Raw genomic sequence first — 26,092 nt, 5'->3', positions numbered from 1 at the left:
AGGAAACACTTTTTCAACTGTTCAGGTTTTTTTCTTTAATTTAACTTCCAAAACTCCCTGTGACGTCACAGACACAACACAAAACTGTTCACAACAACAACAAAAGCAAAGAAGGCCCACGTCCAAGTGCTCCTGCGGCGAGCGCTCATCCGCTGGCGGCCACCTGGAAGGGGTAGTGCTGGGGGAAGTCATGGATGACCGTCACAGCCTCGTTGTACAGCTCCAGGTCTGGGGACAGGAGGACAGAACACACTGACTACGGCACAGCTCGCAGCTGCAGGGCGCCGCCTGCCCGGCGTCTGTTCCACCTACCGAAAGAGGCGCCCCTGTCCTCCCGCAGCAGGTTGTAAGTGGCGGCCATTATTGCACCCTTGTTGGACACCATACCGACGACCTCCACGATGCCGCTCAGCTCCTCCTCCAGCTAACACACACACACACAAATGGGATTTTTCAGAATCAGAATACTTTATTCACCCCCAAGGGGATTTCTGTTTTGTTCAGGATGTAGCAATAACCCCCCCCCCCCTTCACAGGTGAGTTCAGGTGAAGGACACAGCTGTGTGAGGGAGGCAGACACCCCCGCGCAGGCTGCAAACTTTCACTTTTGCCGAAGCTTATACTGCCCCCCCCCCCATCCCACTCATGCACGGCCCTGACCCCCACTCCACCTAGCATGATGCTGGCCGATATTCAGTCAAACCCGTTAATGGTTCGTCAACGTCAACTTTAGTAAATACCAGCGTCACGGGGGGGGGGGGGTTGGGGTGGGTCGGTACCGCCCGTCTGCACTGAGGAACAGGAACAACGGAGCAACAGAGACCTCTGCTGGACCAACGACGTAACAGCACCTGAGGGTCTGTTCAGCATCATGAGCGCAACACACGGTTCTGGACTGCTAGGGAGGGGGGAAACGGGAGGGGGGGGCAGACACCGACAGCTTGATCAGGTGCTGCAGTGCCGGTCGTCCCCCAGGTGGCGCGTTCCGCTCCTGAACTCTCAGAAGACATTTGGACATTAAGCCAGTCGATTTAAGACAAGAACGAGGGCTGCCTTCGGTTCCGTCAGCAGGACCCAGACAAGGCTCCTGTCCCTGGCGGTTCCACCTGCTCTTATGAACACGTCACAGAGGTCTAGACAAGGACCGGACGGGACCAACAACTACTCACAGGTTCGTTCAGTTCCACAGTGGCAGTCTTGCCCTCTCCATCCACGACAGTGAAGGATTTCCCGGTGGGGTGAACCTGCGACGCAACACAAAGGACGGACGAGCACATTAGAGACGTTCCGCTCAGCAGGGTAGCAGGCGGTTCCACCATGCTAACGCTAAAGCTAACCATAACCCGCTCCCACCTTCTCAACCCGCCCCAGGAAGCACACAGCCCGGTTGATGTGCTGCGACAGCATGGAACAGTTGATTCGAGGCCTCGGGACGTCCAACACCGACATGTTGACTGCTGGCCGCGGCGGTGCTCCTGTGTCTGGATGGGGGACTTGATACCAGCGCGGGAAATACGTGGGTGTATTCTTCTGTGGCACAAGGTGTCCCGCACGGGCGGGGCTTATACGTTGAAGTGCCTGGCCTTCTGTTGCGGAAAGCACAGAGAAATAAAGCAAACGCCTCTTTGTTATCACGTGATACGTTTGATGTGCTCTAACATTTTGGTCCCCGGCAACACCGATGATAGTTCCGCTACATGATGAGAGGCCATATAGCGGAACCTTTGGTGATTCTAACTGGTTCGTACTTGAACACGGACGGTATTTAGGTCAGTTACGTCAATATGACACACACATAGAGTAAAAAAAACAGAAAGTAAAAACGGCGAGGTGCTTAGGTTGTGTCACCTTGTGACTAAAAGCTTGAAGAAGCTGTTAAACGACTGTAGCTGGATGTCATGGCAGCGCATTAAGCTAACCAGGACGAGGTTTTAGCCGCTTTGTGAACTTCAAGACGAGGAAGAACCACAGGAAGAGCGCCATCCCTGTCAGAGGTAGAGCTGGTGTCCTGGTGTGAAAACAGAAGTTGAAGCTACAAATCCAGTGTTGTAGAGAGAAAATTCAGTTCTTAAGTGGGCTCGGCTCTTCCCATCGATGCCAAATCTGGAATCATAATCCAATAAGCTGAGTTAAATTCTTTATATCCTAACAGTTTCTCTCCCCGTGGCTCTCAGCTGGAGGTTTTCCATATCCTCCTTTTTAGTGTTGTTTTGTAACTTAATGACCCGAGTGTTGCTTTTATGAACAAACCCATGATTGCAGTTAAAGTTAAAAGTGGCCCAACTTATATTCAACTGTGAAATAACTGGCACAATAATTTTCTCCACTCAGGACAACCATGTTCAATTTCCTTGGTTTCCGTAAAGATTCGAAGAGGTCAACATCCGAGAAGGAAGTGGATGGAGGCTTTGTTATCATTGGTGAGCAACTCAACCTGATTGAAGAGCTGCAGGGGTTCCGCACTGGAGCGGCTGATGGTACACTGAGGATTACAGTGGTAAACCATCACCGCAGGCGTCTCAGGGCTCGTGGCTGCTTCGTCCATCAAACTGTCCCGTCAGTCGAAACTCCACTTTATTTAGAAAGTTGCTTCAAAAGTGAGATGACATCAGTCAGCGATTTAAACTCTGCACCTCCTCAGCATCATACCTTGGCTCCATCACTCCTCTTCTGTAGAGGGTTGGTCCATGTTGTTGAATGCTGTGTGTGTGTGGGTGGGTGTGGATCAGGTGGCCCTGTCAGTCTGTCACAGGTGTTTTAGTCTCTGAGTCACACTGAGCTGCTGATCCAGGAGGCGTGCTGAGTCATTATTTCCTGATGGGTGACTTTTGTAATTCCGTGATCCCAATTGTTCATGTATTTCCTGTCTGGGCCGGATCCAAACGTTCAACATCACATCGCACGAAGAGAGAGATCTGTTCATGGTGGGGTTCTCTTCAGGTGTGTGGGGAGGTTCCTAGAATGTGACTCAGGGAAGTGCAGTTTTATCTGCTGTGGCTTTAGTGGGCGGAGCTGCTGGTGCTGACACAGATGGTCTGGAGCTCCGTGTTACTGTTGGCAGGGACAACCAGCCGAGCTCCCAGACGTGCTCACCAAGCTCCCTGCTAACCACCTGTCATGTTCTCCTATCAGGTGTGACAAGAAATCTGTATTAGAACCTCCGTGTCTTCTTTCATGTTGGAAACCAAGACGAGTCAGCTGGTGATCAGAGGCTCTGGGCTTGATGTAACCTCCTGAAGCCTCCTCCTCCTTTGGGAGTCTCCTGTGGAAACGTGAAGCTGAGGTGGAGGTGATGACATCGCTCAGAGTGAAGTCACTGGGAGGGAGTTTGACCCTGGAGAGGAGAGGGGGATAACAGCGTTCCCTTCACTCTTCAGCCTTTCAGCTGCTTAAAGCAGCAGATGGAATCCCAGCAGCTGCTGAGGTTCGTCAGGGTGACATCCGTCTGTAGCCACGGTGCATCATAGCTAACATGGCCAGCAGCAGGTGGAGACAATTAGCAGGGTGTTGTCTCTCAGGTGAGCTATGATTGGCGGAGTCCGATGCTTGTTTATTAGTGGTATTACAGTACAGGTGCTCTGGGACCTGGAGCTGCCCATTTCTGTGTATCACATTTGTTAAAACATGAAAATGACGTTTTGCTTCGTAGTGACATTGAATCCTTGAGTGACCATGGCTTCTTGTCCATGATGTCACAAGGGGTTTTGGCTCAGGAGTTGCTGTTGTTGTGTGTTTTGCATGTTGTGGTAATTTAAAGGCAAAATCGTCTGGGATCCCATTCGCCTGGATCTGTGGGTTGAAGGTGCTGAGGGTGTGAAATGTCTCTGATTCTCGTTCTAAGTTCTGGTCTAAGGAGCAGTAGAATGACTCAGAATCAGAAATATCACCAGGAGGAAACTGTGCATGTTACCATTGCATTAGGTTCTAGGAAACCTGTAAGAATGGAGAAATAAAATACCTCCATTTATATAATAATGTGTACATTCTACAGAAATGCAAAACAAAAATGATAAAATGATTGTAGAAAAACGTCCAAATCAGGTCTGTATTTATACAGGACCACGGAAAAGAAACTGACAAATGAGAAGTGTGTATTTAAGCTGAATTTGCGCACATTGATTGTCACGTCCAGTCAGCAGAGACCAGACGGATCCGTGAAGAAAAGCGTTTCACTGCAGGGGAATGAAATTAGTTTGTGAGTGGGAAAGATGAAAAACAAAGCTTGTTCCCTGGTAACTCCTGTGCCACACACACGCACATGGGAGAGAGAGAGAGAGAGTGTGTGTGTGTGTGTGTGTGTGTGTGTGTAAAACCAGGTAGGACTACGTGTGTTGGTCCATGTTGCTCTGGATAGTGCAGCTCTCACGTGCAGGAAGCTCTGACACGTAGACTTTGGTCTGCGACTCAAACGCTTTGTGCTGGTGGTGATAAGAATGTACCAACATTACACCTGAGTCTGACCACACCTCTTTTTAAGATCACCAGCACCACCAGCACCACCAGCACCATGTATGCACAGATAAAGGCTCTATGTGCTAAATTAAAAAAAACGAGTGACGCCATAGCAACAGCCAGTGGAGGGGCGGGGCATGAAGAGACTTCAAATGGTCTACACGTGAAACCAGGGGGGATCAGTGAGGTTGTCTTGTCGACGTAACACCTAGAGGATTGAATAGAACCGATCAGAACACAGTTGCTGACATCATCGGTGTATATGATGTCACTCAGGTGTTTCATTTGTGTGCAGGAGAAACCGTTGAAGAGCAGAGGAGGAAGATGCAGTCCATGAACGTCGCTCAGCCGTCCACCAACGTCATCGTGCTGCCCTCAAAGGTGAGTTTGTTACCTTCTGTGGCGTCTGCTTCTTTCAGAACTACTGTGACTGTGAATGCATCCTGGTGTCGGCCCAAACAGAACACTGTCTCCTGCCTCTGCGCCGGTCCAGGACCTGCCTTTAGTCGCCTGAGTCTACGTGTGTGCTGAGCAGTGAGCATGGACACGTATCACACTGTGTACATTTACTCTGTCCCGTTTAAAAAGTTAAAAATTCAAGTTTTCATCAAGTCCTTGTGTCTGTCGGGCAAGTTTAGTATTTCAGATACGACTGCTACTACTACTAATAGCAGGGCGGCGTGGCTCAAAGGTAGAGCGGCTGTCTAGCAACCGAAGAGTTGCTGGTTCGATCCCCACTTCCCCTGTGACCACGTCCAAGTGTCCTTGAGCAAGATACTGAACCCCTGATTGCTCCTGGTGGCCCTGTGACGGACTGGTGACCCGTCCAGTGAGTACTGGTGACTGGACCGGGAAACCATCAGGGAGCCCAGAACAGTGATGGGATATTAGCCTAGCTTTGCTAATTGCAGGCTAACTGACTCATTTGACTTCTGGGCCAAATTTTTTAGAGTTAGACTCAAAATGAACTCTGAGAATGCTATAATAATAAAGCTTTTAATTTGAAAATCAGTGCACTGGAAGGAATTTTTGTGGGTCGCTAATCCAGGATCAGAAAGCTGCTGATGGAGCTGAAGAAGATCAATTGGAAATCATTGATTGGTCAAATGGTGACCATTTCTCATAGTCAGATAAAATGGTAGGCAGTGGCGGCGGCACCGGGCGTCCCAGAGGAATTGTCGCGTCCTAGGACAGCATCTTCTCTGTATTTGGTCCCACATTTGCCTCTAATTACAAGCTGAGACACAAAGCGGATGTCAGATCCAGATCTGCACAACACAAACACGATGTTTACTACATTTAGTCAACATGCATGTTTAATCTCACACAAACAACATTTGTGTCTGACAACCAACATGTGGAGGGAAGTTTCCCATTTCTGAGGTTCAGAGGGACGAGCCTGGAACCAGCGAGACTTCCCAGGAATGTTCACATTTAGCTCCGCGTTTGTTGTGTGTCCGCACTTCCAGGCAGGTTAGGATCCGTCTTCATATCATTACTCACATTTCAGTTGCCTGCGGGAGCTCTCAGAACCCCTGCAGCTCGACTCAGTGTAGATATCAGAAGAACGTGGCTGGTAAATTCATGAACACGTGACCAGCGTTAGTCAAGCTGTTGTTCCACTGAAGAGACGAAAGACGACAGCTGACGGAAACATCTGGACCGCTGAGAGGTTGCTCGGCAACTAGTGCATGTGAGCGATTAGTGGAGTTTTCATAGTGGTTCTGATTTCACAGTGAACTGGGACGCTCACATGTCTGGAACCTGATGTGGTTAAAGGAGACACTCACAGCCTCTCCCAACTCCAAGAGGAGTAAACAACATGGCAGCCGTGATAAATTACTCTGTAATTCAACGTTTGCAGTTCTTGACAGGATTAAAGCTTTGTTTTTAGCAAACTGCGCTAATCAGAGACAGTGAGTTAGAATGTGGGTCTCAGTTGATCACAGTCCACAAAAGGAATGCACAACAGTGTGAGAGGGTCCAAACGTCTCGCGGTCCTGTGTGTAATCAGCCAGACTGCCGGTCCATAACACCTGGGCTCCGAAGGGTTCGCTCTCCGGTGACCATGAACAGATGCAGCTCATTTCACGCCATCAAGCCTCTCTCTGTGTGGCACTGAGGTGATGACATCATCACAGTCCAGTGACATATTCCACTGCTGATGAGAAAGCAGTGTGTGTCATCAGTGGCAGGCCTGTTGTTAGCATACCAGCTGTTTCCGTTCAGTGAACCAAAGCGCAGGTGAGCCCGTGTGACGCATCAGCCACACGCGGTTGGGTCCCACGCTTCCTGTCACGCTTCTGCAAACGGAATTTTGTCGACTGTAACATTTCAGTTTGCATTATTTGATGGCCGTAAGATTATCAGCCAACAAACCGATGGCAATGATATTCAAGTCATGTATGAGCAGATGAGATTTAAGATCTGGAGTATTGGACCGGACCAGGAACCTGCTGTGACGTTCCACAAACCGGCAGTTCAGTCATTTAAACTGCATTGGTGTATATTTTTGTATTGATGTACTGTTTACTACGGCTTTGTGATGTACCTTTTCATGAAAACAATAATCCCAGTGATAGTGATCAAGAAGACCCTGTGTGAACCCGTGTGGCTCGCAGCAGCTGTGGGTCGGAACGTTAGCAGAGCTGAGGTGTGGATCGGTGCTGCGGTGTAAGGAACTGACTCACACCCGCGGCTGACACAGAGAGGTCGGGAGGTCATGATCGCACCAGTGCTGCCCTCCTCCCCCTCCTGTTCTTAGCCATCACAATGATTGACAGCTGTCAGAATTCCCATTTAAAAAAAAAAAAAACAACTGCTGTGCAGAACAGAAATATTGAGTAAAGCTGCATTTTCTCATCAAATTCTGCTTCACACCGAGCCCAAGCCGTCCTCTTAGTCTGACTCTGAATGATTCAGCTTCTCCTGGTGCTGGAGGTCGTTCCAGGGTCACGGAGCAGTGGCAATGGGAGGTCAGCGCCGTGACCCCCTCTCGTCTCACAGCGGTTCATCATCTCCCTCGTTTCTATCAGGAAACCAGAATAACGGAGAACAAAGCTAGCAGGCATGTGGAAGGCCCACGCGCTTCTCTCCTGACATCGCTTCTGTCTGCTTCTCACAGTCGTCCTGTCCGGCTCCGGCTCCGCCCACCGACACACGTTTCCCTGCAGCTTCATCCACCGCAGAACCCGCAGCCGGGCCCTTGGCGGAGGCTACCCCCACCCTCCCAGACCTCCTCGGGGATGTCCCCTTCACTCTGGCACCCCATATCCAGGCTGTGCAGACGGGCTTCCCCCTCATCCCTGATGTGCTGCTGTCCCGGGACATGAACTACAACCTGGCCAGCTTTCACTACGACTTCACCCTGGAGAACTCTGTGCTTCATAACGCCTAGTCAGGAGTATCAGGGGACCCGTCTGGTAGGTGGCTCGGCCGGACTGGAACCTGCTCCTGGCTTGTAGGATAGCTTCCACCTGAGAACATGTCGACTGTAGTGACTGTAGTGTGTTTATGATGATGTCATCCACCCTCTATGTCATTATTTCTGTCAGCCATGATGATGTTGTACCTGCCAAATGGCCTGCTGAGGTTCGGGCTCCTGGAAGAGGGAACCCTCTGCAGCCTCCATGTTGCCAGACCTCAGCGAGGTACAACGCGCTGCTGCTGACGCCAATGATGGCCATGACTACACAAGTATCTCCGCTATGAGAGAGTCCCATTTTACTGTCGTCTCACTGTTGTGGCTCCTGACGGTTACGTAGCTTCAGTTGAGGCGTCTCAGGTCGGTGGGTGTTTGACTAGACTAGCAATAATGCCAACGAGGAGCGGCGCTGTCGCGTGGGCGGTGGTGTGGTGGCGACTCCAGACCAGATCCATCATGGAAGAGGAGGAGGAGATGCCAAAGGGGTTTGCTGAGAGCTTGACAGTGAGTGAGGCGTGGTGACGGGGTCCGATGTCCCCCCAGCTTCAAACGCCGTCAGGTCTCAGTAGTACCAAAGTCATTGTGACGCTGAGATGACGATGCAACGGCGTGGCCAACAAATCCTCTTCTTCCCTCAGCTGCACTTTGGTAACACAGGGAGACGTTTCCACGTTCAGGAGAAAACGTGGGAAACCAACAGCAGCTCTTCAGCCGGAGCACCTCTGTAGGTGGGGAACGCCGGCCGCATCACGGCGCAGGTCCCCAGCCAACGCCACTTTGGAACCTGCCCAGGTCATATTCCCTCTGAATGTTCCTGTAAGCTTGCTTTCTTCTTTTGATGTTGTCCAGGTTTCGCTGCATTAAATCAAAAATGAATTCTGTCGTCAATGCGATGCAGGCTGTGTTTCTTCTGTAAAGAAAGGTCCTGGATGCTGATGGAGACATCAGGTCACGAGCCAGGTGTTGCTTCAGTGCTAATCACCTGGCTCGTCTCTGCGTGCGATGGCGAGTGGTCGTGTCATCAGTGCATCAGCAGAGTCACGCCACTGCGCTCCACACGCCCCTCTGACAGTGATGGTGGTTGTCAAAGTCGCTTCGGCTTCCAGGAGAATCTTAATGTGGGATGTGTGATACGTGAGTCAGCTGGTTCCGGCCCGTTGGTGGCACGCGGCGCTCAGCCTAGAAGTTCCTGGCTAACCTGGAAACTTTCCAGATCAACATTTGAACCCTAAAATGCCAGATGGGTTTGTTCTGTGTGCACGGCGAGGCGTGTGACTGTACCTGTTGTTGTACTGATAGTGCCCCCCCCCCACGCCATCTTATTGGATGAATATGCAGGAATAGCCGTGAACATGAGGACTGGTCGTCCTCCTCTGTACTGTATCTCAACCTGTTGTGCCTTTAAAAAATACAGCGAATAAACCTTTTCTTGTTCCTCAGAGACAGCACACACACACACACACACACACACTCTCTCTCTCTCTCTCTTCCTGTACCCTGGGTTCTCTGCTCTGTCTTGGTCAACAACTTCTCTCCTAAATAAATTTGAAGTGGTGTTGAACTTGTTTCTGATTCTGGTTGTGATTGAAAATTGTTGTCAGTTATTAAAATATCAAGGTAAAAAAATTGCATCATCACAAGTGATTATGTCACACAGAGATAAGATATAAGACACCGACGGCTCACCGGGGCCGCAAGGTCAGAAATGCTGAATTTCTTAAAGATGTAATCAGTGTTTCAGGGCAGGACATGGAAACCAGAGCTGACGCTCGTCGTTTCAGCGTGCAGTCTTGGCAGGAAGTGATGTCACGACTCCCTCAGGGAGCCCTCTGGAGGTCAGATGATGAACATAATGACAGCAGTGAGATATTTCTCTTTTTCATTTAAGAAAACACATGGAGCCTTAATTAAAGGTAACAGGTGTGCCACCATGAGTCCGGCGCCGCCAGGTCAGGAGTCAAGTTCCCAGTGTTGTTTTATTTCAGGAGAACAGGTGAATTTACACCAAGTCAGACAGCAGCCATGAAGGAAAACCATTCATTCAAAAGCAATAAATAGCAATCGTGGAAAAGCATTCTGCAGTTTGATGTTCTGAGTGGCTCAGAGAGGAGAACCCAAACACTCGTGTCCACGTTCTACATCTGCAATTGTCTGTATTGAACAGTTCAACAGAGGTGGGTGAACTCTGCTGTCAGACATGAGACGTCAGTGACTGCAGACGTCAGGATGCACGTCGTCGTGCTGCTGATCTCCTGCGTTTATAAGGCTGGGTGTCTTGTGATTGACTGATCCTCCGATTTTCAAATTTGCATTGCAAACTTGTTCTGTTGATCGCACAAAAAGTTATGAAAGTAGTTACAAATAAAAAGAGAAGGAAAAAAACTTCCTGGCATTTTGATGGCTTCTCCCTCAGTCGGACACATCTGAGCCCAGTTACCGCCAGGAGGTGAAGGTTCACCCGCACCTGTCCAATCCAGGCCCCGCTGACTGCTCACCTAAGCAGAGCTCCGCCAATCAGAGAGCAGCAGCGGCCTACCTGGGTCACCTGCTGGTGCCGAGCCTGATCAGGGGCCTGGAGGACCAGCAGTAACTAAACCCGAGTTGCATCTGAACTGAACTGAACTGCGCTTCACGTTAGTCAGCAAAGTGTCTCACTGCCAGCAGGGTGAGCGAGAGCCAGGGCCCAGGGCCCAGCGGTCCTCACATAAACAGCCTCGTCGAGGGTCCGCAGCTCCAGCCCAGCGGCTCCCCTCCAGCAGCCCCGCCGCCTCGGTCCGCCTGCAGCCGCAGCCTGTCCGCGCTACGATGCCCGACCAGCTCCTGCGTGGAGAGCAGGACAACCCAACCAGCTCCGCTACCTCCTCCTCCCACCCTCCTCCTCCTCCTCCTCCTCCTCAGTAGCCGGGAGCAACACAGGACCGACGACGTCCCGTTGCTCCAGTCCCGCCAACCACGGTGGAAGCTGCACGGACAGCAGACCGGTCCCCCAACACAGACTCTCGCCTCCGGAGAGCAGGACCGCTGTCGCCGTTCCCCTGGTGCCAGAGGTAATGTCATCCTTCAGAGGAGGTGAAGTTAGTCCGCATCATCGCTCTGGTAGCTACTGCTAGGCTCAGAGGCGACCCTGACGCCAAACTACTTCAGGAAATGTGACAATTCAAGTGTTCGGACAGAAATGAAAACGTTAAGTTCATCTTAAAGCACTAGGCAACGATTACTCGGATAGAAAGGATGTAGTCTTCTATTCGGTGTATCTGTAGTGCTGTATTTAATGCCAGACTCCATTAAAATCTCAACTTTGATCCTTGTCCCCAGCCTTCGTCATCAGGCGCCACGTTGTGTTTTGGTGAACGAAGCTAATGGGAATCGTAGACCAGAGAGCTCAACAGATCCAGGTTCTACATAAGTGAGGCTGTTTATGTGAACCAGATGTATGCCGAATTGTTTAGCGGACGGTGACCGACAAGACCAAGGCAGTATAGAATTCTAAGACCCGTATTACCGTAATACTGTGCTGGATCACTTCAAATTGACCCTTTCCTCGGCTGGATTCGGTTTCGAACCTCGTCAGCCGCCGATGCTAGGCTAGCTGGTTAGCAGTCTAATTGGGTCATAACACGTAAAGGTGTTGATGCTTGCCGTGTGGGCCATCAGATGCCGTCTCCTCCGCCCCACTGACGGTGGTGGAGGGCAGCTCAGCCGCGGTTGTTGTGGTGCGTTACTGTCCTACAATGGCGATGTAAACGGCGTTAATGGATGTCAGATTGTGCCTCCATGACGGTGACGTTCCCCGGCCAGGATGAGGTCCATGTTCCAGGACATGGATGTTGTGGTGTAGTGATGGTGCAGCTACTCTGACGGGCTCATCGACATGACCCGGATGATCAGCCAGATTTCAGCCTGCTGTCAGGGCCTGAACGCGTCAGTTCATCGCTGACATGGAGGTTGTTTACATCAGTGGGCCGTCAGCTGCTGCCTGGGTCTGGCTCCTATGGCAACACAGGGCCTAGCAGTGAGTGTGGGAGGCAGAGCCAGAGCAGGCCAGCCTGTGCTACCACACACACACACACACACACACAGACACACACACACACACACACGCAGGATACACTCCTGTGGACCTGAATGAACCAGGAGAAGATGCTCATGAAAAAGAACACTTTGTTCTTACAAATCCACTCAGTTATCAGCAGCGTTCCTGCACACTGGCTGACACACAGCGTGAGTCCTGGTGGCGCCGATGTGTTTCGCTGGATGACATCAGCCCCGTCACCCGCATGTGTCACCGTGGTCTAGGTGGGGCACGCGTGAAGCCAGGGTGGCACTGAGCATAGCACTCCAGCCCCTGCCAACACACACACACACACACACACACACACACTCTCTCTCTCTCTTGACGAGCATCCATTTGATGAGCTTTCTAAACAGTGCCTGCGTGACCCAGATGAGCCAGTCCTCAGCTGGTGCCAGCAGTTTTCCCTGTCCTCTCTGTGCCCTGCTGTGGATGGATTTGTGCGCTGGACAGAAATGTTTAGATCCGTTTTGATTTTCTGATGAAACCATTTGATCAAATGAAGGACCATCACTACATTCAGTCATTTGTCATGTGTCGTGATTGAGGTTGAAGAAGTGGACCGGAGACAGCTGGGAGTTTGTGTGTGTGTGTGTGTAGGGGGGGGGTGTTCCATCTCCCTGGACTACGTCACCTGGAGGGGACCTATCAGTCTTTGACCCCCCGGTCACCATCGCTGGATCACACCGGTCCCTGAGGTGTACATGAGCATAGGGTTTTCTCTGACCTCCACTGTGACGTCCAGTCTGGAGGTGACCGACCCAATCAGGACTGAGTCCTGACGGTTCTGCCCAGTAGCAAAACCGCTCCTGATTGGTTCTTGCAGTTGATGAAGCAGCTAGCAAAATAGAATCATTTTAAATGATGGCGTCTGTGGAGGCATCAAGCGGTGGCGTTGAGCGTGACCAGCTGGACGAGCAGTTACTGCAGAACCGACCTGGGAACAGGAGGGAGAACCAGTGCGTTCCACTGAGGAGAAGACGCGTTCTGTCTTCCTCCATCTGGGTTTGTCAAGCAGTGGCGCTACACACTAGTACTAGTAGAGTACTAGTGTACTTGTACACAGACAGACACACAGCAGTCTTTAGTCTCCTCCAGCTTTGACTTGGCTCTACTTTTCGCAGTAACCTGTTACTTCTGCGTTATTAAGTCCTTTTATTTCCTTCCACAGGTTAAATGTTTTATTAACTCTCTGCCATTCACAAGATTTTTCTCTTAATTCCTTCAGCAAAGCACACAAAGGTTAAATTTATGTATCAACTTCATGTCTTGGCTTGACAGTCACTCTTTTTACAAGTATGTTTTCTCGTCTTTTTCTCCGATGGAGACGTCTCATGAGACAGAGCCCTGCTCTTCCTCCGATAGGTTTTAGGGTTCTTGAAAGATTAGTGAAAATGTTCTGAAGTGCTAGCAGTAGCTGCCGACCTTTTTAGCAAAAAGCCAATGAGGAAAGAGTTAATGATCTTCTGGGAGCTGGAGGCTCCTCAGTTTTAGCTCGGGAGCTCAGCAGGCTCCTCACTGCTGCTGGTGGAGGAGCCTGCTGAGCTCCCGAGGAGCGCCGGCGCTCGCCAGCGTCTGCCTCCTCCCCTGCTCGCTCTCTCATACGTGGCAAATGTAAATCGGCCACCTTTGATGACACGTGGTGTGAAGTCAGCAGCAGCGTATGAAGTTATGAGGTTTTCAGAAAATCAATTTTAAGTGACTTGACACAAATACATAAAAGAAAGCCGGACCAAGTAACTGGAAGGTTTTTCCCTGCTGCCGTCCCAACACAGCGCTCTGTGACATGCAGCAGTGCCCCGCATTGTTGGGTCTGGAATTGCAGGGTTTTCAGCTACATCAGCTGAGACCGGGGACCCGGGCGTCACTCTGGTCATCTGCTGTCTGCACACGGGCAGTAGGACGGTTAATCTCACGAGCACAGATGCACGCTAGCGTCTCTTTAGCTTGGAAATTTGTCATCATGAGTGAAGAGGACATGTTTTACTAGTAAGGAGCTTTGTCAACTCAAATAACAAGGATGAACCAGGAGGACATTCTGCCGTCTCTCTGAGGAAGACCCTTGCACCATCATTTATTCCATGCATGTCCAAATAGTTCGCCACCAGTGTGGAGACAGAAGAGTGGCTGTGACCATCAGGGCCTGGAGCAGCAAACACAGACCAAAAAACTACAACCAACTCCAATATGTTTGAGGCTGAACCTTGTGTGTGTGTGTGTGTGTGTGTGTGTGTGTGTGTGCGTGCGTGCCTGCGTGAGGAAGTCAGACTCTCATCCTGGTTCCTTGTGTAGCTGCTTAGCACGGTTGGAAGATCACGGCCAAATCTAATTCAGCCCCTTGAGTGAACCTGTAATCCCCTGGATTAATAGCCAGAGGCCCCGCCCCCTACCTCGTCCGCTAGGATCCTCTATTGTTAGAGCAGCTTGCAGGAGGAGCGTTGGCCGGAGGAGCGCGAACGTGTGTGAGTCCACTGAACATCTGGACGTCAGCGGCCGGGCTGGGACGTGCTGCTGCTGCTGAAGCTAACCGGTCACTGTGGTTCTACTTCTGACTGCCATACAAACGGAACCACAGCGGCGCTCGGAGTGGACGTGTCGTGAAGAATAAAGACCCTCCGGTCTGCCGCTGTTGGCAAATTCTAGAACTGTCCTGAATTCCAGAGGGATCGGTTGTTGTGTGTCAGGCTGTTGAGAAGAAAATGATGGTTGGATGCATCACTTGGAGGGATGAACTAGTAAAACTCAATGATTGTTACATTTTTGTGTTAAAATTCTTGTGGCAGAAATCTGAAATGAAATCATAAAAACAAGGCAATTAAAGGAGTGGCTGGTGTTGTACTTCACATGATCCACCTCAACTGTGAACTCTCCATTCCTCTGTCTCCTTCTCTCTCTGTCTCTCTCTCCATTGCTCTTTCTCTCTCTCTGTCTGCAGTTGAAAGGAAACGACCGTCACAGCTGGTGAGGAGTTCAGGGACCATTTGGTGGACTTCCTTCCTGGGCTTTGCCACAGGGCCCCCCCTCACTGGGCAGTGGCCTCGGGACCCCTGTGCACTCGGCCCCTGGTGTACGAAGTCACATCCTCACAGGTAAGCAGTGCAGAGCCTCTCGTCTGGAAGCTCCATCCCGGCTCCGCCGCCACTGCTCAGCGTGTTACAGTAGAAGCTGGCGGGTTCGGTGGCTTGACGGCAGATGGACGCGTTCTGCTCCTCAGTGTCTCACATGCTACTGTCCTGGTCTTCTGCGCCTTCTGCTCTTGTTAGTGCTGAGAGTGACCGAGGTCCACGAGTGGGTCGTCAGTTACGGGCTCACAGTACTGATCCAGATTCTGAAGCCTGTGCAAAAGCACCAGGCTCAAAACGGTAGACGAGACCATCCACCATTCACATCTGTTCGTCGCCCAGAAAGCGTCTCCATCCGTCCTCTCAGGGCGTCTCAGTGCAGTGGGAGGGACGGCCTCCTCCCTCCGGCCGAGGCTCTTCTCTCCACAGCAGTCGGCAGCGCCACACACGGCGAGCAACAGCAACACGTCTTCAACAAGCTCATTGACGTCAGAGCTGTGATTGACACCCGGCACCATGGAGCTGTCACAGCAGAGGTGTGAGGGCGGCGTGCAGCAGCTGGTTACTGGTCACTGAGAACAACGCCCTTTTCCTCCATCCAACCATAGCTTGTCCTGTCAAAGATTTAGTCAACATAAAGATGCGTTTAAAGATATTTTATAACACAGAAAAAAATCAAATTAGTCATTATTGTAACTGCAAGTATGGGCGGGGCCATGCATGTGCCACTGGGGGGCGTAGCTCACCACTACACACCAATCCGTCTTTGAAAATGATTGTTTTATCTTTAATCCTTCCCAACAAGTCAAATGCATCAACAGTGGACTAAAAATCTGACATGCCTCAAGATGGCCACGCCCATGGAATTCCTTGGAAACGGCGTGTTTAAAAAGGGCGCCCATCACTCAGGCGAGCTGTGGAGACTTTGTTCCCACTCGTTGCTCGTGGAACCTTCCAGCTGCAACCAATTGAAAACTGCTTGTTTATAGAGGTTTGATTCAAAAACAAAAGTAGTTGGTGAGTATTCATCCGTCTGTCCATCCATCCCTCCCTCCATTATCCATCTGTCCATCATCCATCCATCCATTATCCAATCCATTATCCATCCGTCCATCCATCCCTCCCTCATCCATCCATTATCATCCATCCATCTGTCCATCCATCCGTCCATCCATCCCTCCCTTATCCATCCATCCTTCCCTCCATTCATTATCCATCCATCTGTCCATCCATCCATTATCCATCCATCTGTCCATCCATCCATTATCCATCCATCTGTCCATCCATCCATTATCCATCCGTCCTCCATCCATCCATCATCCATCCATCCATACGTCCATCCATCCATCCATCCATCCCTCCCTCCCCCCCTCCCTTCATCCATGATCTATTCATCCTTCCCTCCATCCATCTGTCCATCCATCCATTATCCATCCATCCATTATCCATCCATCTGTCCATCCATCCATTATCCATCCATCCATTATCCATCTGTCCTCCATCCATCCATCCCTCCCTCCATCCATTATACATCCATCCCTCCCTCCATCCATTATACATCCATCCCTCCCTCCATCCATCATCCATCCATGCCTGCATCCATCCATCGTCCATCCATCCATCCCTCCATCCATTATCCATCCATCCATCCCTCCCTCCATCCATCCATCACTCCATCCATTATCCATCCATCCATCCCTCCCTCCATCCATTATCCATCCGTCCGTCCATCCATCCCTCCCTCATCCATCCATCCATCCCTCCCTTCATCCATTATTCATCCAGCCATCCATCATCCATCCTTCCCTCCATCCATCTGTCCATCCATCCATCCCTTATCCATCCATCTGTCCATCCATCCATTATCCATCTGTCCTCCATCCATCCATCTGTCCATCCATCCATTATCCATCTGTCCTCCATCCATCCATCCGTCCATCCATCCCTCCCTCATCCATCCATCCATCCATTATCCATCCATCCGTCCATCCATCCCTCCCTCATCCATCCATCCATCCATTATCCATCCATCCCTCCCTCCATCCATGCCTCCATCCATCCATGCCTCCATCCATCCATCCCTCCATCCATCCATCCATTATTCATCCATCTGTCCATCCATCCATTATCCATCCATCTGTCCTCCATTCATCCATCTGTCCATCCATCCATTATCCATCTGTCCTCCATCCATCCGTCCATCCATCCCTCCCTCATCCATCCATCCATCCCTCCCTCCATCCATTATCCATCCATTTGTCCTCCATCCATCCATCCGTCCATCCATCCCTCCCTCATCCATCCATCCATCCATTATCCATCCATCCATCCATCATCCATCCATGCCTCCATCCATCCATCCATCCATCCCTCCCTCCATCCATTATCCATCCATCCATCCCTCCATCCATCCATGTTCCCCCTCTTCTCCTGTTCAGGGTGGTGGGGGTGGAGCCTATCCCAGCAGCCTTCACCCTGGACAGGTCACCAGTCCATGGCAGGGCCAACACATAGAGACAGACAACCATTGTCTCTCCCAGCCACGCCTACGGTCAATTTAGAGTCTGGATTAACCTGGTCCCTCTTGATGTCTTTGGACTGTGGAGGAAGCTGGAGTACCAGAGAGAACCCAGCAGGAACAGGGAGAACATGGAGACTCACACAGAAAGACCCCGTGCTCCAACTGGGGCTCCACCCACAACCTTCTTGCTGGGGGGACACAGTGAGGACCACTGCTCCACCGGGCCGCCTGTTAATATTCAGTTTGAGTCAATTTCCTGTGGTGGTTTGTCTGAAACTGGACTCATTAATACATGTGAAGATCTCAGGACAGGGGAACCCTGAGTCTAAGTGCTCTGTGTGTACATGCATTGTGTTCATGTTCCCTAGGTCCTGCTGAGGTATTTACCCGTAGGTGGAACTTGCAACACTCCAGCATGTAAACAGCAGGTTTCTGGACAAACAAGGAGACCCACTTCATAATGTCTCAACTAAGAGGCTGTCCATTTTTCTTTGCGTGTCTTTGAAGTCCGCTGGGCAACAAGAGATGCCGCTTGTTGTCGGTTAACTTGATTTTGTTTGTGACATCAAAGATGAACTGGAGAGAAGAGAGTCTGTAATACATACTTCTTACATCAGGACAACAAGTACCGTGACTATGTGGTATATACATACAGTACTGTCTTTGAGTGGTACAGGATGTGTAGTATTTCCCGGGGCGTGTGACTGGAGGACGTAGTAGTCATGCGGTTCAGACAGGGTTAGGTAATGACCTCTGAGGAGGGCCCACGCGGTTCTTCTCTCTGTCTCTGAAAGCTTCTGGATGTTATTCACGCGATGCTATTTCAGGTCAAGCGACATCAGCCTGGACGCTGCAGGTCACAGGAAGTGACAGCATAAATGCCCTGAGAGTGATGCCTGGTTCCCAGTCCTGCTCATCACCACCAGCAGCTAACACGTCCCTTGGAATGAGTGCCTGGGGACCGCACACTAAAGGGCCAATCAGAGCAGTTCTGCTGGGGCAACGCTCCCTGAACTCCCCTGCGGTTGTTTGGAGGAAAAATCCACCACAGAGGACACAGAAGGCCACGGCCCCTCAGCACACAGAGATTTGGCACCTCTAAAAGACTTAAAAAAGCTCACACGCTACAGTTCCACTGTGAGCTTGTCTGACCAAACGAAACTGTCATTGCACTGAAACTTTTATGAATGTGTGTGGGCTGGACACACCCCCAGGCACTAGCGCTGTACACCTTTGACCTTCCACATCAGATGGCTTGAACAGGACCCCTGGTGTTGTCCTAATTAGCTAAAGTGGGGGACAGAGCTGAAAGAGTAAGGGAGGGCAGAGCAGAGTTGGAGGACATGCGGCGTGTGTGTGTGTGTGTGTGTGTGTGTCATGGTCTGGAGACCAACCATAAGAATCACTTTCGAAGGCAGAGGACTCCTCCCCTTCAGAATTGTCAGAATCAAACCTACGGGCTGCTGGCTGCACCCCCAGCAATGTTCTCTCCCTCACTGTGTCTTTCACGTGTGAGGTGGCGGTCGCAGTGCAGCGCTCTGATGCCTGGCATGCACGCGCAAGAGAGCGCCAGAGCAGTTTCTGAGGTGAGCGACTGTTCAAACATCAGCATCAGCTCCTCCGTCTAAGGATGAGCGGCTCCTGGCTGCAGAGGCGGTTGGTTTGTTGGTGGGAGGGGCTTTGATTGGCGATGAAGGCCGGCTCCACTACATGACGTGTCACTCAATCAGGCATGAGCATCATTCAACTGCGTGAGCCGTGTTTCCACCAGTAGAGGGCAGTAAGTGTTGAGTTGAAATACCTGCACATGTGGGAGCATCACCTGATGGTTCTTTCACTGCAGTGAAGCTCACAAACGTTCTCTCAGTGTCCTGGATCACTGGAATCAGTTCACATCAAAGGTCTGAGAGGTTCTGTGCTTGGTTCTGGAGTTCTGACTCCGTCGCCTGACTCACTGAACCGACACTCGGCTCCCGGCTCTGCTCGTGATGATTGGGCCTCCAGCATCGCCGTGGCTGTGACAAACGGACAGGCATGTCTCCATCTGCCAGGTTAAAGGCTGAACGTCCTGCTGCTTTAAATGACCTTGAGGTCTTTGCTCGCGCTGCTCGGGGACCCGAGTGTTTGGGCTCTGTGTTCTGTGTGTAGAACCTTCACACACCGTTCCCCAGTCTCAGCAGCTCTGGTGAGTCTCCACACACAAAACATTCCTTCTTTTTGAACTAATCATTTGTGAACAAAGCAACACCCCCTCATTTGAGGGGTTCGCCGGCAGCAGGGCGAAGGCAGCCGAGTTGATCTCAGCAGCCAGATGGATAGTCAGCACAGGTCAGCTCCACCTGTACAGTTCCAGGACATACTTCATGCTGCTCTGTGCTGGGCTGTCATACTTAATTTTCTCCTTTATCAGAAACTGAGCAGGTGTCCAGTTTTTCTGTAAGTCAAAGATTTGCTGTTTTTGAAATGTGGACACAGAGCAGGAGTGTGACCACCATGATGCTTCAGCTTTGGCTGCACCAGGGGATGATTGCCCAACTAGGAGAGCTGGAGGAGGGCAACCTGGCTGCCTCCTACAGCTGCTGGTGAACTCAGACTGGTTCCACAGAACCACCTTTGGATCTGTAGGTTCCCCGTCTGTAGCCACACTGGCCTGCGTCGGTATATCGTCGATGTTCTATCACGTCAACAGTTTCATGAGCTTCAAAGTTACTCCGATCTCTGCTCCAACACCTTGGTGGTGTCTTTCTTGACCGTAATTTGTGCCCACACCTCCCTACCCTGTGATCCTGTCATGCTGTTCAACCTGCAGTGTACACATGCGCGTGCACACACACACACACACACACACACACACACACACACTGCTCTAGACATCCTGTTTCTTCCAGGTTGTGTGACATTTACCACCTACGCCTCTGTAGAGCATCAAAAGCCGGATGACCTCTTTGCTCTCAGTTTATTTGAACAGTTGAAGCTGTGTGTGTGTGTGTGTGTGTGTGTGTGTGTGTGTGTGTGTGTGTGTGTGTGTGTGTGAGTGAGTGCGTGCCCCCGTGTGTGCTCTTACCAGATGAGCTTGACAGCTAAAGAAGTGATTCTGGCCGTCAGCATGCGTGAGAGTCACATGTAGCTGTGATGGTCTTTCAGACTCCTGGATGTTGCCGTGACGGACCAGGAGAGAGGAGGAGCCCCCACCAGTGCTCTGCATCCCGGGGCAGCGCCGAACCGCCCATAGGCCTGACACCACGCATCAGAGAGCAGCACAGGATCACCCTCACCTCCTCATCGCATGTAAATGATTCCCTCCGCTCAGTGGCAGTGTTGTAAGGCATTATTGAGAGTGTAAGACACACCTGAGTGTTGTTACCTGTGTTTGAGGGACGAGCGGTGATCCTTCACCCTTCATTCACCAGCACCAGGGTCTCAGTATGCAGGTTGTTCACCCGCAAAGGGAGCCGGAACCGGCGTGTGCCACTTCCTGCTCAACAGTTGTGACTTATAGAAAGCTGACGGGAGGATGGGGCCAGTTAAACTAGACCGGCGCTCGAACACAGGACACACGAGGATGAAGTGATGAATGTGAACATCCGAAGCAGGCCCCCGTTCCGTCTAGACCGCGTCATGAGTCCCAGTCCTCGACAAACACCTTTCAGTTAAAACTGTGGAGAAGCGTCCGTTACTGCAGTGGAAACCGGCTGTCAGACACACGCTCAGCACCTTCATCGCTCGTCTTCATCACTGACTGGATTTGACTCAGTCTGCAAACAGATACGAGCGCCTCGTCCTCAGTCCGTTCGACTCCAACACTGCCAAGTTCTCCACCACCAAGATGGAACTACTTTACCTGTCAAACATCTGTATAAATGATACATTTGATCATGTGATCAGTCGCCCAGGACGGAGCTTAGTGGCAGGTGTGCACAGGGCCTGAAGGAGCCTACAGAGGTCATGGAGGTCATTAAAGGTCATCAGGGGACACAAGAAGCCTGAAGCTTAGAAGGAGTGACCTTGAAGTCATGTGACCCTGGTGTAGCTCCTCCATAGGCTAACGTTAGCTTAGCACTGCTAACCGTAGCATCCAGGCTTCCAGCATCATCAGAGGGTTCATTAGTGAATATGATCTTGATGAACTCAACCTGGAAGATCATCAACTTCTGTTCCAGAGCTGATTTACTGGTTCAATCACCGCAATCACATGGAGCGATCCTATTGGCTGCTGGGGAGGAACCATAGAAGAAGAGGCAGTGCCAATGAACTGATTTCATTGGGGTTGTAACGTAGTGTTCAAACGCGGTGATGCTCCGTGGAGGCCTGCGCTGCCTCACATGCGTGCTCCATGTTGATGTTCTCGTCGCTTTGTGAATCTGTGGCAGCAGCAAACGAGGAGGACGCCGCTGACGGCGCTTATAACGAGAAGCCCTAAATCTAGTTCCTAATTGGTGTCAATTGACAAAACATGTTAACCTAAGGGAATGATATGATTCGGCACCATGGTCTTTAACATGTTTGTACCTCTCGTGTGTGTGTGTGTGTGTGTGTGTGTGTGTGTGTGTGTGTGTGTGTGTGCGCGTGTGTGTGCGTGCGCGCGCGCTGTAGCACTTTCCATGTCGAAGTCAGCCCAGATGCCGCTGTCCAACATCACGGTGCCGAAGCCCTCCATCTCCAGGGTGCCCAGCAGCATGGAGGGCATCAACCATGAGCTGGAGAAGGTTTTCATCAAAGACAACGGAGAGAAGGAGGAGCTGAAGGTATCTGAGGCAACCCTGGACCCGTGGTTCTGTTCTGGTGGACTCGTCTGACGGGGAGGAGTGTAGATTACTGACCATCAGGGTTCCACACAGTCTTGTGTCCCGTTCCTGGCCAGACGTCACACGTGTCCGTGGAGCTCAGACATCTCTGAGTAGTCTGCTGACCTTCTTGTGTTGGTTGTACTTAGATACTTGCGTAATGTTTGAAGTGCAGTAATTATAATGCATGTTTATCCTGTTGCAGGATCTCATATTGAAATACTGATACTGAGATGTTTTTTTTCCAGAATCCAAACCTTCTAGTTTCCTTCATTTGGAACATCATTAGTGGGCCCTGCTGCTCAGAATCCTCCCCGTCCTGTTCTGTATTTCTGAGTTGTCAGTGTTTATTTTCCCTCTTCATTGATTTCTGTGCTGAATGATGTCAGCCCTGACCCTGCAAAGAACCCCACAGATGACCTGACACCCCCCACCCCACGCCCCTGCAGTGAAGGATCTTGTGTGTACTCTTGAGTGGCATAAAGAGCAGAGGACAGCCTTTGATATTTGTCCTTCGCTTCCACAGTCCCTGGAAGTCCCAGATGGACGGAGGGCACCGTTCCCACCCCAGCAGCGCAGCAGCAGCTCGCGGAGCATGGACACGCAGACCCCCTCAGCCCCCGGCCGGTCCAGCAGCTGCTCCAGCCTGTCACCCTGTCCCTCGCCTGCCTGCCCACCAGGGTCACATGACGGAAGCCCCTACTCCACAGAAGAGCTCCTCTACGACCCTGACAAAGGTTCAGTCCCAGTAGTTAGCTGGTGACATGTAGCTCATGTAGCTCAGCCATGCTAGCATTCTGCCGTCCACCATGTTGGTCTGTACGGATCAATCAGTCTGACATTGTGTAGTGAAGTCGCAGTTGCATGTGTCCTGTTTGTCCTCCGGCGCCACCAGGTGGATATTCGTGCTGCAGCAGCCTGTCACTCTCAGTAACCTTCGTGTGTGTGTGTGTGTGTGTGTGTGTGTGTGTTCACAGACAGCGGAAGCAGCTCACCGCTGCCCAAATTCGCGTCCTCGCCCAAACCCAACAACAGCTACATGTTCAAGCGGGAGCCCCCCGAGGGCTGTGAGAAGATTAAAGCCTTCGAGGAGAGCAGGTAGATGATGTGAGAGTAGCTGCTTTATTCCAAATGCAATCACCTCTGACGCTGCGCTGTCTCTGGCTGTGCAGCTCCAGGCAGTCCACATCAGCGTCCGTGCCCCTCTTCTCCTGCCCCGACAAAAACAAGGTCAACTTCATCCCGACTGGCTCGGCGTTCTGCCCCGTCAAACTCCCCGGCTCCCTGCACCTCACCCCGGCCTCGGAGCCTGAGGAAGATGAGGATGAGTCCCAGGGGGCCGCGTCCTTCTATGGCGCCCCCACTCAGGTCTCCACGAGCACCAGCACAGACGACCCTCCGGAGGAGGCCGGCTCGCCCTCAGAGACTGCAGAGCCCCAGACAGAGAGCCCAGCAATCAGCTAGACCTGAGCAGAGCTGGCCTCTGGCTCCGGGATTCACGCTAGCGACCACCAACCATCACCACTGACTGTCCCACCAACACCTCCCTCTGCTCTGCCGGGGAGCCTCCGTCTCTGTGCTAACCCCCCCCCCCTTCAATCTCTGCATGACGTAGCAACAATGTCTCAATAACCACCACCGCCACCACAAAGACTCGCCACCTCGATGTTGTCCTGCGTAATGTCTGAGCTGCTGCTGGCAGGCAGGGACCTGATGGTTAAAGGTTAAAAGGTCATATGCAGGCATCGGAGGGAAGCATGGGGCACTATGAATGGGGGGGGCATTTTAAAACAGTAGTATATTTGTGCTCCTCTGTCTCAACTTTCACAGTAAGAATAAGCTCTCCAAACATGAACGCATGCACACACGCACACACACACGTGTGTGTGCGTGTGTGTGTGTACTTCTGTATGTATATATACACAGTGTATATGTATAGCTCTATGAGAAGAACGACCGGGGCATGTTTAGGTGGCGTGGAGGCGGAAAGACGCTGCTGTGGTCAGGAGGATGTTCACCCCCCCGAGGGTTGGGCGCACATCCACACTCGCTTCGGTAGCTAATTTGATGACTTCGTCCTGCAGAACTCAACGGGGTTCATGAACAACGTGGAAATGTCAATTCAGAACACGCGCCACCAGGACCGGGATGTTGCGCCAGGTTCTGGCTGACGAGTAGTGACAGCGGAGGGTCTGATTGGTCCGTTGTTAAATGATGAAGTTTAAGCAGATCAGGTCCCGATGGAGTATTGTGATCATCATCGTCTCGCCGTCGGTGTCTTTGTCCCGCCTCTTTGCTCACTTGGAGGCGTCCTTCATCTGATGCCATCAAACTCTTGTAGCGTCAGCCAGCGTCACACGTGAGTGAGACGTCTTCAGTCCTTCAGCTCGCCGCTTGCATCCAGTTTCCAACCAAAATGATGTTAAATAGGTGATTTTTAAGATCTGAGTATTTAGAATATCAAAGCCTTTGTATTGAAGATCTACGTGTCCTGGTCTCGGATCCAGTGAGTCGTCCTGTATCAGACCAGTTCTGGATCCGTTTACTGGGTACTGGATCGGTGACTCGTATTTTCAGTTCCTTTCTGCAACGAGCTCCTTCATCACGGCACACACACACTTGCAGAAACATACCACACTGATTGGAGAGGAGTGAGGTATCGCCCAGCCCCACTACCCAGGTCGCACGTCTCAACTCTGTCCAGAAACGGCGAGGAGGGAACGAGGAATCATTTAGGCAGAGAGATGCTCGGTGTGGGCGTTCGGCCTCGCTTCAGGTACTTCAATCAGAGTCTCTACTCAGGTAATCTGGAATGTATGTCCATACAGACATCTGCTGCTGGACAGATCTGGGCAGATTCGCTCTCATCGTTCATTTCCAAACGAGTCAATGCTTCGTGTGCAGCGTCCGGTCCCAGACCAGACCTGTGATGGTGAAGTGCAGAGCGTCGCCAAGGGAGTGGGAACTGTGACTGACAGCATGTGTGTGTTTGTGTGTTTGTGCGTGCGCGTGCGCGTGCGTGTAGACTGATGGAAGCGAGCAGCTGAGAGGCTCGGACCCTGAACAGCTGGTACCACCCCTGTGATCGATCAGCTCTCTGGAGTCAGAAGTAGCTGACTCAGCAGTGCTGTCACATGACCAAACAGTCCTGAAGCGTTTGGTTCTTTACACAAGCAGATTGGAGGAGACGTACAAACACTTTTGGTCTTACTTGTTGATTTAAATCACAGTTTGTATTCCCAAAGAATCACTTTTATCCTGCCACCGGCGTTTGGTGATGTAATCAAGACCCGAGTCTGGCTGCTGGAACACAAGCGTGCGAGCGCTGACGATGCCGTCTGGTGGGTCGTCCGTGGAGTGAGAAGGCAATGCAGAACAAACTCCAACGCCCCTCAGAGTAGAAACGGAGCCCTGTGGGATGTCCTGATGCTCTGCGCTCACTTCTGAGTCGACGATGTTAGAAGATGGAGGTGCTGAAACCGTGACGTCACTGTAGAACAGTAGACGCCGCCGAACGCGTGTGAAAGTTGCGAAACATTGAGCGCAAATTGGCATCAAGACAGAAAATCTCAAGCTCATCATTTGGAATATTGAGTGAATCAGAACTGTAAATTTCATTCTCGAATAAATATGAAGGATGAGACCGATGAGGACAGCTGCACGCTGCGTTCCTGAGACGGGAGCCTTGGAGGCGCTCTCATCTCGGCTGTGTGGTGGAGAAGTCAGACGAATGAGCACCTATGAGACCACCTGACAGCAGTTCTACCTGTGACATCA

The 26,092-nt window shown here is 51.3% G+C and overlaps 3 protein-coding genes across 5 annotated transcripts in view; 2 read left to right on the top strand and 1 right to left on the bottom strand.

Annotated features, from left to right (window-relative positions):
* Position 1: 1 nt before the first annotated feature.
* Positions 2–1,586, bottom strand: rpa3 (replication protein A3). The gene is made up of 4 exons (XM_086193983.1): positions 1,354–1,586; positions 1,170–1,244; positions 313–424; positions 2–228 (listed from the first exon to the last, which is right to left on the bottom strand). Exons 1-4 carry the CDS (start codon positions 1,447–1,449, stop codon positions 146–148), a joined length of 366 nt encoding a protein of 121 aa, XP_086050109.1. The 5' UTR covers positions 1,450–1,586; the 3' UTR covers positions 2–145.
* umad1 (UBAP1-MVB12-associated (UMA) domain containing 1) lies at positions 974–9,405 on the top strand. Of its 3 annotated transcripts, none has more exons than XM_086193981.1 (4): positions 974–1,171; positions 2,332–2,420; positions 4,748–4,833; positions 7,577–9,405. In XM_086193981.1, the coding sequence occupies exons 2-4, from the start codon at positions 2,339–2,341 to the stop codon at positions 7,847–7,849; spliced, it is 441 nt and encodes a 146-aa protein (XP_086050107.1). In that variant the 5' UTR covers positions 974–1,171; positions 2,332–2,338; the 3' UTR covers positions 7,850–9,405. The 3 variants fall into 3 exon arrangements, with proteins under 3 accessions (XP_086050107.1, XP_086050106.1, XP_086050108.1); XM_086193980.1 differs by lacking the exon at positions 974–1,171 and adding an exon at positions 1,729–1,994; XM_086193982.1 differs by lacking the exons at positions 974–1,171; positions 2,332–2,420 and adding an exon at positions 3,155–3,518.
* An 11,271-nt stretch (positions 9,406–20,676) lies between these two features.
* glcci1a (glucocorticoid induced 1a) overlaps positions 20,677–26,092 on the top strand; it is a 6,424-nt gene continuing 1,008 nt past the window's right edge. Inside the window, exons 1-5 of the mRNA XM_086193912.1 lie at positions 20,677–20,819; positions 22,125–22,276; positions 22,842–23,052; positions 23,293–23,413; positions 23,488–26,092. The exon at positions 23,488–26,092 is cut by the window's right edge and continues 1,008 nt beyond it. Coding sequence (XP_086050038.1) covers positions 22,133–22,276; positions 22,842–23,052; positions 23,293–23,413; positions 23,488–23,779 — 768 coding nt within the window. The 5' untranslated portion in view covers positions 20,677–20,819; positions 22,125–22,132 and the 3' untranslated portion in view covers positions 23,780–26,092. The remainder of the gene's footprint in view (positions 20,820–22,124; positions 22,277–22,841; positions 23,053–23,292; positions 23,414–23,487) is intronic.

The sequence above is a fragment of the Aulostomus chinensis genome, chromosome 22 (assembly GCF_037954235.1).
Source record: "Aulostomus chinensis isolate RoL2024-O1b breed Wild chromosome 22, RoL_Achi_v1.0, whole genome shotgun sequence".
NCBI lineage: Eukaryota > Metazoa > Chordata > Actinopteri > Syngnathiformes > Aulostomidae > Aulostomus > Aulostomus chinensis.
The sequence above is the reverse complement of the archived record's forward strand: the minus strand, read 5'-3'. Positions and strand labels throughout refer to the sequence as shown.

Bases quoted from the DNA above. Each gene is read 5' to 3' on its own strand.
- rpa3 (XM_086193983.1), bottom strand. From the start codon at position 1,449: ATGTCGGTGTTGGACGTCCCGAGGCCTCGAATCAACTGTTCCATGCTG. The intron at 1,245-1,353 runs GTGGGAGCGGGT...GTTGCGTCGCAG, and splicing joins TCCTGGGGCGGGTTGAGAAG to GTTCACCCCACCGGGAAATC. The intron at 229-312 runs GTAGGTGGAACA...TCCTGTCCCCAG, and splicing joins GGACAGGGGCGCCTCTTTCG to ACCTGGAGCTGTACAACGAG.
- umad1 (XM_086193981.1), top strand. From the start codon at position 2,339: ATGTTCAATTTCCTTGGTTTCCGTAAAGATTCGAAGAGGTCAACATCC. The intron at 2,421-4,747 runs GTGAGCAACTCA...ATTTGTGTGCAG, and splicing joins TGGAGGCTTTGTTATCATTG to GAGAAACCGTTGAAGAGCAG. The intron at 4,834-7,576 runs GTGAGTTTGTTA...TGCTTCTCACAG, and splicing joins TCATCGTGCTGCCCTCAAAG to TCGTCCTGTCCGGCTCCGGC.